Source organism: Drosophila biarmipes, chromosome 3L (assembly GCF_025231255.1).
Source record: "Drosophila biarmipes strain raj3 chromosome 3L, RU_DBia_V1.1, whole genome shotgun sequence".
In the NCBI taxonomy this organism is placed as follows: domain Eukaryota; kingdom Metazoa; phylum Arthropoda; class Insecta; order Diptera; family Drosophilidae; genus Drosophila; species Drosophila biarmipes.
Window position 1 is genome coordinate 5093191 of NC_066613.1, and position 14491 is coordinate 5107681.

The 14491-nt window shown below is 39.7% G+C and overlaps 1 protein-coding gene across 21 annotated transcripts in view; it reads right to left on the minus strand.

Annotated features, from left to right (window-relative positions):
* Positions 1 to 5074: 5074 nt before the first annotated feature.
* The window catches only part of LOC108030786 (poly(rC)-binding protein 3), a 47520-nt gene continuing 38103 nt past the window's right edge, over positions 5075 to 14491 (minus strand). For 3 of the 21 annotated variants that reach the window (XM_050885942.1, XM_017103843.3, XM_017103842.3), the window contains exons 8-10: positions 13378 to 13518; positions 10337 to 10761; positions 6671 to 9153 (exon numbers count right to left, since the gene is read on the minus strand). In XM_050885942.1, coding sequence (XP_050741899.1) covers positions 8547 to 9153; positions 10337 to 10761; positions 13378 to 13518 — 1173 coding nt within the window. In that variant the 3' untranslated portion in view covers positions 6671 to 8546. Of the gene's footprint in view, positions 6556 to 6670; positions 9154 to 10336; positions 10762 to 13377; positions 13519 to 14491 lie in introns of those variants that run through there. The other 18 variants (XM_044094835.2, XM_017103846.3, XM_017103857.3 and 15 more) reach the window with 17 other exon arrangements.

Consider the following 14491-nt stretch of genomic DNA (forward strand, 5'->3'; position numbering starts at 1 on the left):
AGTTTGTTCTTTATATATATGTAAATACTTTTAAATATAATTTTTAGAATTGTAAATATCTTGTAAATAATGTTTGCTTTTCGAGTTTTGTCTCATTACTTTGTTTTGTTTATTCAACTCGTTTTACCGTTTCCGTTTTCTTGTACATTTTGCCATTATTTAAGAATTGTTTAATACCGTTTAGGTTGCTTATTGTGATTAAGTTCTGTGTATTCGGGCATGCCTGTGTCTAAAGTCTAACATATGAGAGCATCGTCTATAGGGCTGTGCGGGTCGCAGATCGAAGCTGCCAGCGCCTCAACGAACTTGGGCCTTCGTAGTCTTTCGAGCGGTCTGATCGAATCTGTCCCAGGTCACTCCGACAGAGCCGTGTTTTAATGACTTCGGTTGACTGTTGTTTGGTTTTGTTTGTTTTTCATTGAGTCATAATACACATTTAAGAATTATTTAAATATTATTGTTGTACACAGATAAACAATATTAATTTCACGTATGGCTTAACTTTACTTCTTCATCTGCGATAGCCGTTTAACAGTGCATCGCTTCTCGTTCGGGTGTGTTTCAATTTCAATAGTTTTGCTTTGAGTGCACTCTAACTTAAAAGTTCCTGCTCTGCTACTTTCAAAAAGCACCCTGGAACCCGTGGCGATGCTATTGCTGTAGCCCCTGCTGGGGGCTCTGTCCGGTTCTGGGGGTAAAAGGATGGTAATGATGTATCTTGAGCTAAGCTACATGTACGTGGGTTAGTTAGCCTCTACACTACACTACACACTTTGGTTCAGATCGAAAACTATGCGGTGCTGGTGCTACGTGTTGGTTTGCCTTACGTTAGTCTGTCGGTCCCGACCATTGAAGGTCCTGTGTGTTTCCGTTATGAAAATCTCCCAAAAATTGGTGGTTCTGAAACCAACTGTTCGTTTGCTCTTTACTTTTTTACTATGGTGTATCTATCATAACGTTGAAATTAAAACAGTTACGCAAAAATTTGCACTAAAAATTGGCACTAACTTTTGGTTTTGTTTTGTAATTCTCTTCTTTTTTGCTTTAACCACAATAATAACGCAAATAGTTTAACCCATTTGTGAGTATTGCTTAAATATATATTTATCCAAAACACTTTCTAGGCATTTCAACTGGTTTCATAGCCATAATCCTTCCGCTTATGACATTTGTCCTTTTTTATTATTGAAGCTCTAGTTATATGATTGCCTTGCAGTTTTCTTCAACTTGTAAATATGTTTAGTTAGTTTTGCTTTGTTTACTTTTAATTTTCCCAATTATTCGGTAATTTATTTTAGGTGCGACTGTGTTGCCTCCCTTGGCAAGTGTCTCCAGACTAGCAACTAAATCTCAGGGGCTAACCGAAGTGCAACGCAAGTCTGAACGCCTCAAAGATTCGCCTAAAAGTATGCAACGAAACCAATGGGGAATGAACTGTCGTCCAATTTAGCTTTGGTTCATCTGGGATCTTTGGCACCTTCTAGCAATAAAACTGCGAATACAGCCAGGTTGAATATTATTTATGTGGAAACGATTACACACGTCTATATGGTTTAGTATCGATTTGATTCGGTTTTAGTTTTCGTTAAATAAGCTCCGTTAAGTGCTTTGCCTTGAGCAAATGTGAACATTTAAATACTTTTGTGAGTAGCTGTCTGACGACTGTGAATCCATTGAAATTCGTATAATTCCTATGTGTTGTTCCCCGAAAAAAGCAAAGAATTAACTTTGTGTTCTCGTTTGTGGCTGCTGTTGTGCTTTTGGCCAGTTAAAGTTGGTATCTATTGTTTGCCTGCTTCGCCTTCTACCTCATTGTTTTGGCACAAATTGTGTTTTCCTCCTATACTTTTTAGACGTTGCTAGATTTACGTAACTTCTACTAACTCCGGGGCTTAATTAAAAGGTTTGCTTAAGTTTTTCTTTACAATTTAATCTTATATTTAAAATATAAGTTGATCCCAATTGTTCAGTTTTATCAATTTTATGCTGCATATTCATTCTTTTCGTCTTCTCCATAGATGAGAGTAAGAGAGAGTCCGACATGCCAGGCAAATAGTATACCTCTGTTCGCAATTCACATGCTGATTTACAAGAAATGCAATGATCTTTTTCCGGTTCCCTTTTTGGATTGAGAGGTCTTCAACTTTTTGTTACACATATACAGACACACACATATACACAAACATATACATAAGATAGTTTCATTGAAAACACCTTTGAAGTTTAGCTGTACTGCGCCAATATCTATGTGGTTCATTCAATCCGATTCCAAAAACCAGGGATACGTGTACATACCTATATTGTCTGAAGAAGCTATAGACCCTGTTGCTGTTGTCCATATGTATGCATGCATGTGTGTATGTTAGTGGTTAAGTTGTTGTCCTACGTAGGTTTATAAGATATTATGCTCGATATTTGGTTTTGCTTTGATTCGCTTTGTTATGCTGAGAAACCTTAGATGTTTCGTATATTTCTAGTGGCAAGTGGCCGTAGCTCCGTCCTTGCCTAGGTGTTCTATTAATTCGTCAATTGCTTTGATGAATTGGAATACACGTAGTTACATTTCCCCTTCTCTCTCTGTGTATGCGGCTCATGCGCGAAAATGTGGCAACCAAAAATGAAAACTCGTATGTAAGTAACAGAATCGAATAACAGGATGGTTAGCATTCTCCAGCAGGAAGAATTGGTAGGGCAGACCCAATACACTCTTCCGAACATCGCAAAATGTCCTCCCTCAGATCCTATCATGTCATTCCAAGTTTCTAGAGTGTCCTTAACAATTCTAACACCGATATTTAGTTAAACACACATATATTTGTTCATTAATTAGACCCGATCTCCCATTTCTCTCTCCCTATCTCTGCGTCTAAATTAAAACACTGCTCGTATAATTTCTTGTCTTTTTTCTGGATATTAAATAAGAATATCTAAAATACCTTAGAGTTAAGTTTCATTTTGCTTTATATTTGTATATAAATATTTTTTTGGATTGGTTTTCCTTTATACTGTTTTTTTATACTCTTTTGCTACGGTTGCGTTTTACTTTAACAATGACCTTGCGTATCCATGACCATCCAACGATCCATCATTCTTTCGACCGATCAAGTGCCTTAAATGCTTTTACGTTTGTTGCTTATTGTGTAGAGTTCTTCGACATGTATTGTAAAAATGTGAGCAAATACATTCAAGTGATTTGTAATTACACTGAGAGAAACATTAATATGTGTGTTCGGTTGCTGTATATGTATATAAGTTTAATAATATGTTTGTTGTGTTCTGGGTATTCATTTGTTTCGGGCTAATTGTTGATATTCTCTGGGTCTCAGTGTCGTAATCATGTTCCAATACGTGTGCATGCTGCTATGTTCGGCAACCAGCCGAATCCATATCAAACTAGGATTCAAATTCGAATTTAAGTGTAACGGGCAACTGCGCACAGACTCGGATAGCTTTGAGCAATTGTGTCGCCAAAAGGGATAAGTTCTTGTGTCGAAACGATAACACAGCTTTAACTAAGCATACCGCACGATATCAGCGGGCTCTCGCTCTTCACTGATCCGACCCGATCTAATCCGATCGATCAAGGACAAGAGCTCCTGGAAATTATCGAGAAGAGTGTGAAGGAGGAGAAGGAGTGGAAAACTCACATGCCTTCCAGTTGAGTACTGAGTTCGCTGAGGGGGGGCAGGCAAGGCAGGCTAGAAGAAATTTGCTTGGTTTGGTTTTTAAGGCACCATTAAAATTGCTTTTCTTACACGTATTTTTCCTTTGCAAATTTACAAGTTATCAACAAAATGTCGTTAATAATTACATTAATTACACGCATATTTAGTAAAAATTGTTTGTGAAATCTTTTGAGCTATTTCCCTTATACACACGTACACATAAATTAATTATCCCTTTCATTATTTTTATTTTACAAATAATCCCAATTAGCCACTGTTGACCCGTTTACCTCCGTGCTGCCCTCATCTTTTTTAGTGTTTTTGTTTGTTTTTTTCTTGTGTAACTTGCGCAAAAAATTTACTAAATATTTCAAATACATTTAAATACAAGTGTACATAATAAGTATATATTTAATTTATGTATATTTATATATAGATATATCATTTATTTATATATAGATATACGGTTTCTTGACTGATTTTTCTTCATTTCCGTTTCTCAATATTTTCTTTTTCCCTCGGTTCCACCTTGATGTGGGCACCAAGTTCTTGATTTCAAAATGATTGCTTCAAATTGTTTGTCGTCAGCGAAATATATTTGTCACTAAAATCACGAAATAGTTTCGCCATATGATATTATTTATCCACCGCCTGACTGTTGTTGGATCCTCGATTATATTATCGGTACATTCAAAAAGAGGAGCTAACGTTTTGGGCTTGGCTCGTCCTATGTAATTTTTGTTAATTTATTTATATTTTTACTCTTTATGCTATCAACAATTTCCTGTAATCAAGTTTTGTTACTTCATAAGTTTGTCTTTCTTGTGTGAGCGGAGAATGCAAAATTATGAATGCAGTTGAAACTGAAGATCAATTTACTGTTGACAAGAGAAGTTGTTCGGGGGAAATCACTTTTAAATGTTTCACTAATCAATTCCTCAAGTCAAAGCATATACCGCGATAAATGTTATAAATCATAGATATTTATATAGATTCATGCATTGCGTTCTCTGGGATATGTTTGCCTTTATATGTATGCATTGTTTGGATTTATAATTTGTTCATTCTGTATCTTGTGTTGGTTAATATAATAAGTTGTGGTTAGATTGGTTTTCGTTTGCAGTGGATATGTTTTTTTGTTTTCTTTTATGCATTGATAGTTCCTCTTACTAAATAATTAATATGTATAATAAAATTTGACACATTTTGCCACTTGCAAACTGATGCTCTCGCTTTCACCTTCGGCTTTCAACACCGTTTAGCTTATACCAGAGGCTTTGTGGTGAATTAGTGTGTATAAGTAACTAAACATTTTAGTGTGACTTAAAGTAATTACCACACTTGTGTTTTTCTCAATTTTTTTTTGGTTTTAACTGCCCAGCCTAAAAACTAAATTAGAAAAAAATTAATTTAATTTTAACATTGAAAATCAGTTTATTTTTGATGTTCTCTTTTGTTGTGATTCTTTTTTGTTTTGTTTTTCTCTTTTGCGTATAAATTTAACAGCTAATAAATTTAAATTATACTTTAATTTAAGCATAATTGTAATATAATATTTAAATCCATTTCTCGTTTTTATCAACGCTTTTAAAAGTCTTTTTAATCGCCGCAAAAGTGCTTAAAAATTATTATTGTAACTCGAATTGTTTTCGCTAATTTGTAAGTAGATTAAATGTGGTTTTTTATTCAGCAGTAGGCATTTTCACTAGAAACCAAACGAAAGAAACTACAAAGTTTTCGATAAGATATTCATTTGGAAATCCTTTGCTAGTTAGGTTTTCGTTTATCAAGTTTGTTGCTGTCAACAAATTATAACTAATTTCGAACAAATGATATTTAATTAGAAGATAGAACGAAAGGAGAGATATCTAATAATTAGTCCATAATTGTTTATGTGTAGTTTACTTGTAATTAATAAACAGAATTAATTTTGCACATCAGTCTAAACATATTCAGAAATCACAAATACAATTTCGATAACAATTACCATAATAGAAATAATAAAATACAAATTATCATATCGATATATCGCCGTGTCTATATATAATATATATGTATACAAATAAACAAACAACTAACAAACGCAAACATCGATGCTAGATGCGATTTGCAGTAAATATAATTTATGTTGTGTTGGTAATCATCTGTTTGTCTTTGATTGCTTGGTTTGTTTGTTTGTCTGTTTAATGTCTCATTCATATCCGCTCTCCTTCTGCTTAAGTTTGTCCTCGTGTTTGATGTTTCTTTTTTGGTCATGCTCACGCACAAGTGGTTGGCTTAGAACACACTGCTTTTTGAAATGTCTGCCTTTTTCGCACTTTTGTATGTAATGTGGTTAATTTATTTTTATACTTTTTATTTTGTCTTCATTTTGACTAATCTTACAATTAATTGCTGTTCTGTTCTTACTTTGGTCGGCTCCACGTTATCCGTGGTGCCCCCGAAAACGGTTTAACATAAAAGTTCTTGTATGTGTTGCCCTTGCATTTAAAACTTAATGAAAAATATCATAATTAATAAGAATCAATGAATAAATATAACGTGTATGTATGGTTCTCTCCGAGCCTGTCTATGATCGTGTCCGCGGGTATGAGTGTAATGAATTCAATGTGTGATTGCTGACGGTGTCATATGAGTTGAGTTATGCCCTCCTTAATTTTCCGTTTTTGTTGTATTGCTTATGATTTAACATTTCACGTTCCATGTTACTGCTGCTCCTCTGTCGCCGGTGTCTTCTAGTCGCAGTCCTCCTCCGAATTTTGTTGGTTGCTGTGGCTGTTGCATAGCTTCGCTTGATTGTTGCATTTAGTGAATGGGTGTTTTAACAATTGTACTGGGCGCAATGTAGTGGTAACCGGGTATGGGCAGACCTGCAGTCTCCATTGATATTCTGAAAGTCGAAGGGTAAATTTACATTAGAAATTGGCCATAGAGTGTTTCAAAACTTCCCGCGTTCGACGGTAATTCACTTCTCCCGACTATGAATGACAATGGGGCACCCCCTCTGCGTTTGTTTTAGTTCATTTTTCACTTTATTACAAACTTGTGTTTTCATCATGTTTTCATTGCATATAAATAGTTTTGCTTGTTAATAACGCTTTTGCGGTTCCTTTTGCTGCATTGTTGTCGTTCTACAGTTAAGCCTTTTCTAGTTGTGTGTCTATTTTGTTAATGCCAAGAAGTAAGGTAATTCAATATAATATTCACGTTATTGCGTTACTCCTTTTGCTTGTTTAACTACGTTGTGTTAATGAGCCATAATAATTATGTTCGCGCATATATGTATGTACGGGTATGTGGGTATGTATGTATGTAGATGTATGTATGAATAGTTAGGAATATAATTTGGTTATAAAATCGTAAGCCCGCTTAGCTTAATGTGTTACATAATGTGTCATTTTTCTTAAACCTACTGGTAAATATAATAAAAAGAAAATCATATGAATTCCTTTAAAGTAGCTACAATAGTTCCGTGTACTTTAGGGTAAAGAAAATTAAATTTCCAAATACTTTCCAACATTATTTTTGACCAATTCAAAAGTGTTTTGGTTACAAATAATAACAAAAATGTACAATCGCATAATAAATACAAAAAGTGGGGTTCGGGAAAATCGCTAAATCTAACAAATAAAATTCCATAAACAATCGAAGACTTAAAGTCTAATACATGATAACGTTTTCTTCAATTTCAATTCATTCAAATTTGTCTCCTCCTATGAACATATGCCTTGAATATGTTTCTCTGGCCGCCTTTTCTTTGCGATCCATGATTTTCATGTGTGCTTGTTCTTCTATTCAAATAGTTGGTTTTTGTACGCTCATTGCGTGGATTGCGTCAATTAGAGCGAATTGGTCCATAAAGGTCGTTGATCCCCCTCGCTCCGAGCTCGAATCTCATTGCTCCCCGTCCGAGGGCTCAAAGCATTGGAATTTCTTCTTTGTGAACTTCTTATAGAAGGTTCTTTTATTTCATATTCTGTCTGTTTCACTTTTCTCTGCTGCTGCTTCTGTTCTCGACACATGGCTTTTGGGTCTTTATGCTTAATGTTTAAATATAATCGTATATATGTATAGGGAAAAATACGTTTAGTGCTTACAATCTAGGAGAGTATAATGAATTATAGATATTGGAGCGTGTCTTATGTTACAATGAATGGATTGGGGAAAGATTGTTGGCTGTTGAGGATAACGTAATGCTCGATACCTTCTCTATATCGATATTCGGTATTCGACTCCTACAAACGCGATCTAATCTAATCTAAAGCTTCAAAGAACGGTACTAGGGGATGCGCTAAAATTTGGCAAATTCTGTAATAAACGGTACATTCTTTATGTACCTATGTATATATGTCAGTAGGCATTTATCAAAAGTTTCGGGTCCAAAATCTGTAGCGCCCACTAGGGTCCTTGGTCACTTGGTCAAAATATCTCGATCGGGCCTTACACAGATTACCCTGTCCTTATATATTCGATACACAATATTGTTTAAGTGCTTGATTCTGATTTCGGATTCTGATCGATTAATCTCTAGCTGCTCTATACGACCGAGCTAAGAGTGACTGCTTATTGTTGCTGGTTAGTTTGTTTTTCAAAAACATTGATACATATTAGCATAGGGTCTGCTTATCAGTTACTCGGATGCTGTGCTTTAACTAGATGTAAAAATTGTCTTGAAACTTCGAATACGAATCTGAATACAATTTGAATACGTTCGTAGCTTGTTGTACGCATGCCACATAGGTTTAAAGGGAATTTTTACAATTTTGCTTCTTCTTCAAGAATCTAAAGTCTAAAGCTTTCGCAACGCTATCATGGAAATCCTACAAAACTAAGCGACTATAACTCCACTGCGCTCCGGCCGATGCAGCTGCAGCCCTAATCCTAGTACGGATTGAACTTGTTGCGCGGCTTCTCCGCCTCGCCGCCGGTCTCCGTCTGGTGCTGCCGGAACCGGGAGGTGGCATAGTGGCCTTTGGCGCGGTTCACGCCCGTCGTCTGCACCGGCGGTCCGCCCGGAGTGCCACCGGCCCCATTGTTGTTTCCCAGCGTGGTCAGGTTGAGCAGATCGAGGGCGCTCAGGTTGGACAGGGCGCTAAGGGCTCCCGGCTTGGTCAGCAGCTGCAAGGCCGAGGCCAGAGGGCTGGACAGGGCGGCGGCCGCTGCCGGGTTCACTCCGACCGACCCGTTTGTTGTCTGGCTGCCATTGGCACTAGTGTACGCGGCGGCGGAGATGCTGCTGCCACCGCCGTTAGTCGCCGGAGCAGTGCCATTGGCCACCCCGGTCGCTCCTGCACCGCCACCCGCGCCCACGACTCCTGTGCCGCCGGTGAGGGCCACGGTCGGGATGGCTCCGTTCGTACCCGCGGTCGGAGCTGCTGCCCCGGCGACTGCGGCCACTCCGGCAGCAGCAGCTCCGGGAGCTGGGGCAGCACCTCCGTTTTGCTGGGCCTGGGCTTGCTCCAAGAGATTGGCCTTCTGCAGCTCAACACTGTGGACGAGGTTCGGTTAAGGTAGATAGAAAGAGAGAGAAAGAAAGGAACAAATTGGGATATTGTTGGTATTTGTTTCGGTTTCTTTTTTTGCTTTTCGGCAGGTGATAGGTATTTTCAAAACATTTGGTTTTTTTTCGATTTTGTGGAATTGAGTTGGTTTCATTTGATCTTTTCTTGATTCTTTTCGTGTTTTGTTATGCAAAAGGTTAAGGAGGTTTTGTGTAGAGGAACGGTTCGGAGTTGACGGAGAGAGAGACAAAGAAGAAGAGCTTTTTCAGCGATTTTGGGGGTTTTTGGAGGGAGAGCGGCGTTCAAATTTTGGATGGTAGGAGTAGAAAACTTTTGGTGAGCTGTTCTCTGTTTTATGGGGAGGCATGGACCGAAAGAGTTTGTTTGATTGAAGGATGAACAAGGTGGTGGTGGGATTCGGCGGGGTCGGTTTGATTTTTGGACGGGGAGTGAGGTTTTGGATCGTTTTGGAGTTGAACTGCAGTTTGAAGTACCAATCAGGTCCAGTTTTTCGTTTTCGTTTCTTTTTGATTGCAATTTTCAGTTGAGTGAAAGTGTGCGATGCGTAGATTAATTCGCTGCTGGCCTCATCATCCTCATAATCATCCGCCTCCTGCTTATCCTCGGATTCGGCCGGGGCCTGCTGAACTTTTATATTATACATGGTTTGTAAGACTATGTGCTAGGTTTATACAGTTAGATATTTATAGTTTCTATTAGCTAGAACAGTTGGTTAGGCTAGCGTTCGATGCGAACTAAGATCTAGGGGTGTGAGGGTGGAAAATTATACGATTTGTGGTGCTAGTTTTGGCAATGCCGGGCTTACGACTTACAGGCTAGGACATGTGTGTGGCTTAGGCTACGTACGGAATCGTGTTAGTCCCCTGGCAGTGACCCTCCCGCTTCACCTTTTCACCTTTTAACCCATCCAACCCAACCACCCACCTCCCGGGGCCTCGTGATGGTTTAGACATTTGAACGCACCGCCACTCCGCGACTGAGAGTTGACCTACGACCGACGACCTCCTTATACCTTCGTTCTTTCTTTTTGTCAATTAGCAAGTCAATTCGACAAAATTGATGTTAGACAACAACACACGCAACAACGCTCACACATACAGAAAGATAGCTGATGAGAGGCTCAAGAAAGATCGAGATCGATGCACTCACCTCATATTGATTAAGTATTGGGCCAGGGCGACCGAGTCCGGATTGCCGCTGATGGTGATGGTCCGGTCGGTGTTGCCGCCCTCGCGCTCCTCGCAGTTGGAGATCCGAATCATAGCGCCTGAGATCTGGCGGATCTCGGCGATCTTGGTGCCACCCTTGCCGATGATGCAGCCGATCAGGTCGTTTGAGACGGTCATCTCGTGCTGTTGCTGCTGGGCTCGGTTCGCGGGATTCGCTGTACGCAGTTGCGACCCGGCCAGTGCAGCCAAGGCTGCTGGGGCAGAGCCTAGATTAGATTGGAAATCTGTCTGGCATCTGGCCGCAGAAGCGCTCAACTCACCTGTGTGGTTGATGCCCCCAGTGCTGGCCGGATTCATCCCAGCCAGGCCCAAGGCAGCCAGACTGGCCAGCGGGTTCTTGGCCACCTGTTCGCAGAGCGGGACGAGAGAACGAAACGCATTAGATTGGATTAGATTCATGTTCCACCGCTTTCCTTGGGGCTCAGGGGCTGCGTGGGTTAAGGTGTGTGTGTGTATACAGTTAGGTTAATTATCATCTATTTATCCGGGGCGGGGTCTGTTTTAGGGGAGGGGGGAGATCACAAGATCACAACACAACGCGCGGCAACTTCCAGGAACAGGTAACGCAGATGGAACATAACAAAAGGGAACGGAGCGGAACGGTTGAAACGGAAACGGAAACGAAAACAGGGATAAAAACGGAAACGCAAAAGCATCAAACAAATAGTTACAAGAACGGAATGCAATAGGCAAAAGCAAACTGGATACAAGATTATACTCCATCTTCAGCTCTTTTTACATACACCATCGAGTGGATTGTGGTGGGGATCGTAGTTAGATTTGTACACGGAGCCAGTGGTTCGGGAATGAGTGTGTGTAAGTATTTTTGTGCAGTGTAAGCTTTTCCGCTGTCTTATGCTTTTTACTTCGTGTGGTACTTGGTTCTACACAATTTACAAGTTGACTTTACAAAATACATAGTACAGAGACAGATAGATGGATGGTCAGAGGAAGAAAGGGAGAAAAAGTTGACACATTAAATTCATTTACAGGGGGGTACACCTAGGGGAAGCCTAAGTTGAGTTCTTCTCAAATAACTAACTCAATCCACGAGGACTTGGGACTGCACAAAAATGTCTTTGATGTTCGTACTTGAGTTTACTCCAAAAAGTATGCTAATGCTGTTGTTCATGATTTTCTTTTAATGTTTTCCTAAAGCTGGCCTAGGTTGGCCTTCCGTGGCACCATTCAATGGATTCTTAAGTACTTTTTGTTTTCCTCCTTTCACCAATAACACCTACAGCAAATAACATACACACACTGACACGCACGCACACATGTGCACGTCAACTAGGACTCGAAGGGGTGAAGAAATGAGGACTGTGGGGGTGACTTTGGAGGTTGGAAAATGGGAACTATGCACGCGCTCTATATTAATCAAATCAAATGCAACACTTGCAAATATGTTTCGAGTAATTGCATCTGAATGCAGCTAGGGGAAAAAAGGGAAATGGTGGCGCACGATACTCTAGAAAGGGACACAAAAAAGGATAGAGAAAATCTGAAATAAATCATACAATATTGAAATGCTTTGTGTGCTTTTATTTCTGTGTGCTTGTGTAAGGGAGGGAGATGCATCTCTGTGTTTGTGTGTCTGGGCGGGGGTTGCATAACCGTGTGTTTGTGTGAGAGCTTAGGAACAAGAACTGAAATATTTATCAAAATGCAATACGAATTTCAAATGAAGCAAATAAAACATGCGCTATGGAAATATTTTATGACCCAAAAATGAATTGCAACTCAATAAAAAGTTCTGTGGCAGAGAGAGGGAGGGGCCGTTAAGGGGAGCTACAATGGATTATCTAGGAAAAACTGTCATAAAAACTTGTGTGTTGGCATATTAACAAACACTTCTTGCCAAGCGCACACAACACATACATAGAGGCAAACACACAGATACATATAGAAAACAAGTTGAAACAATTTTCCAATACTACGAAAAACTTTAGCTTTGGGGGAAAAAGAGGGGGCTATAAAGTGCATTTTTTGATGACTCTTGGCTGGGATAAAGGGTTGATTCGGTCCTCGGATTCCAAGTCCCCTCGGTCTGATTTTTAGTGTGACTTCGTCCACCGACTTTAGGGCGGCTACGACTTCAGGGACCTGGACTTGGACCAGGAGCTGCAGTTGGCCCAATGCTAATGTCATTGAAATGCGGCCAACGGTTGCGCCGACGGGGGATCGTAAAAGAAATGCCAAAGGTAGTAAACTGGGTATACAAGCTACAAAAACCGGAACTCGGGGCTACTCAGGATGTTGCTACTGCGGGTAGAAATACAACAGCAACAAACGAACACAACTATCTACACTCAGAAAAAATATATTTTTATGTGTGTCTGAACCGATTGAGGTTTGGTCTTCCGTTCAGAACAAAATGATTTATAAATATTCAAAATAATTCTTGTTTGTAAATTACCCCATTACCCATAAATCACGAGTCTAAGTGATCAATAAAAACTAGAATTTGTTTGACAAAAACTCTGCATTGGTTGGTACACTTTTAAAATTACTTGAAAGAAAACATAAACAATTCACTTTTGCTAAGCTAACCAACTAACTTAGTTCGAAGTAAAATTTGGGTTAGCCATACAATTTTCGTAAAATGCTAAGGAGTTTTTCCGTTTGATCATAGACTTTTGATTGTAGAATTTCATTAAGAAGAGCATTTCGTCTAAAGAGATCCAAAATTGTTTCTAACAATTAATCAATATTATCCCCCTCCCGGCAATTCATAAATATTTTTAGGAGGGAGTTTGCATTTTTTCTGAGTGCTTTGTAGTCTGATGCAGGGGAGTGCAGGCAGGTGTCGGGGGACAGTTCATCATGCTCTGCCTGGCGGAGTTGGATTTTCGGGTCTTGTTGCGTTTGATTATATTGGGTAAACGAGTACAGTTTCTTGCAAGAGTCTGGTGGAGGTATTCATGTTCTTGAACCGAATCGCATCGATAGCTAAAAACTCACATCGGGCATTTGCTGTAGGTGATGGTGGTGTGCTGGTATCGCTCCTTGTAAATGTGCCCCCTTTAACAAAGGATCCGCCAAGCCTGAGATACCAGCATGAAGACCGCCGGTAGCCAGAGCAAGTGGAAATACTGGACAGGTCTACGTTCGATTGATTGAATGATTGATCATGACGGTTGTGTTTGGTGTGCGTGTGTGGAGTTACAATTTTGTTTTAGTGTATTTTTCAATTATGCGGTTCAAAGTATGTGGCCAAGGAAGAAAGAAAAGTAGAAGAACGAAAGTTGTATACCACAGGTAAATTTTGGTAAAATTTGTCTTTCAAAGCAAGTTGGTTAAGATCTTAACTTTGTAGTTGCTATGGAGAGATGTAAGCTTATCAGATACTTGTTTAAATATAGACGTATAGCTAGAGAAACCCTTGGAGAAAGCTTTCGAGACGTGTGTGCAAATTTCTGGTGTGAGGGCGGGGTTTCTCAACGGTGTTCGTTGCAGCGCAGAACAGAGTATAAATGATATCGGGTGGATGAAATACTAAAAACAAATGATGACATCTAAGGACACGGACAGAGAAGGGGGCTTTTACTTTGTTTTCGTGTGGGACGGGTTCAAGGAAACCAAGGGTTTTTTTGGGGCGTACAACACCATGAAGGACTCTTGGAATGCGGGCAGTTTAGCGTAGGTTGAGATACAGTTGCCAAGAGACTGACGGGACTGCCATGGCATCAAAGTCACATTGGGTACTCCAACACCGGCTTTTCTTTATGTAAAAAATTCATTTTTACCGCAGCTCTAAAGTTACCCTGCAAACTGTACCCAATGTGAGTAGGATTGACAACTGTGGGCTTAATACACTATAGGCTGCACCGGGCTAACGAAGTGTAAACCAACACCGACAACAACCAGGACCAGGAGAGAGTGAGAGAGCGATTCGGGGGAGAGAGACAGAGAGAGATCGCAATGGATGGTACAACTAGTCTTTGATTTATTAAATTTTTTCTGGACATTAATTGAATTTGATGTGACAACAAAAACTTTGTCTGTTTTAGTTTTGAGAAACTTTTATTATTCGTTGGGGCAATGGCTGGCGAGGGGCTCTGAAGGGCGGAGAACT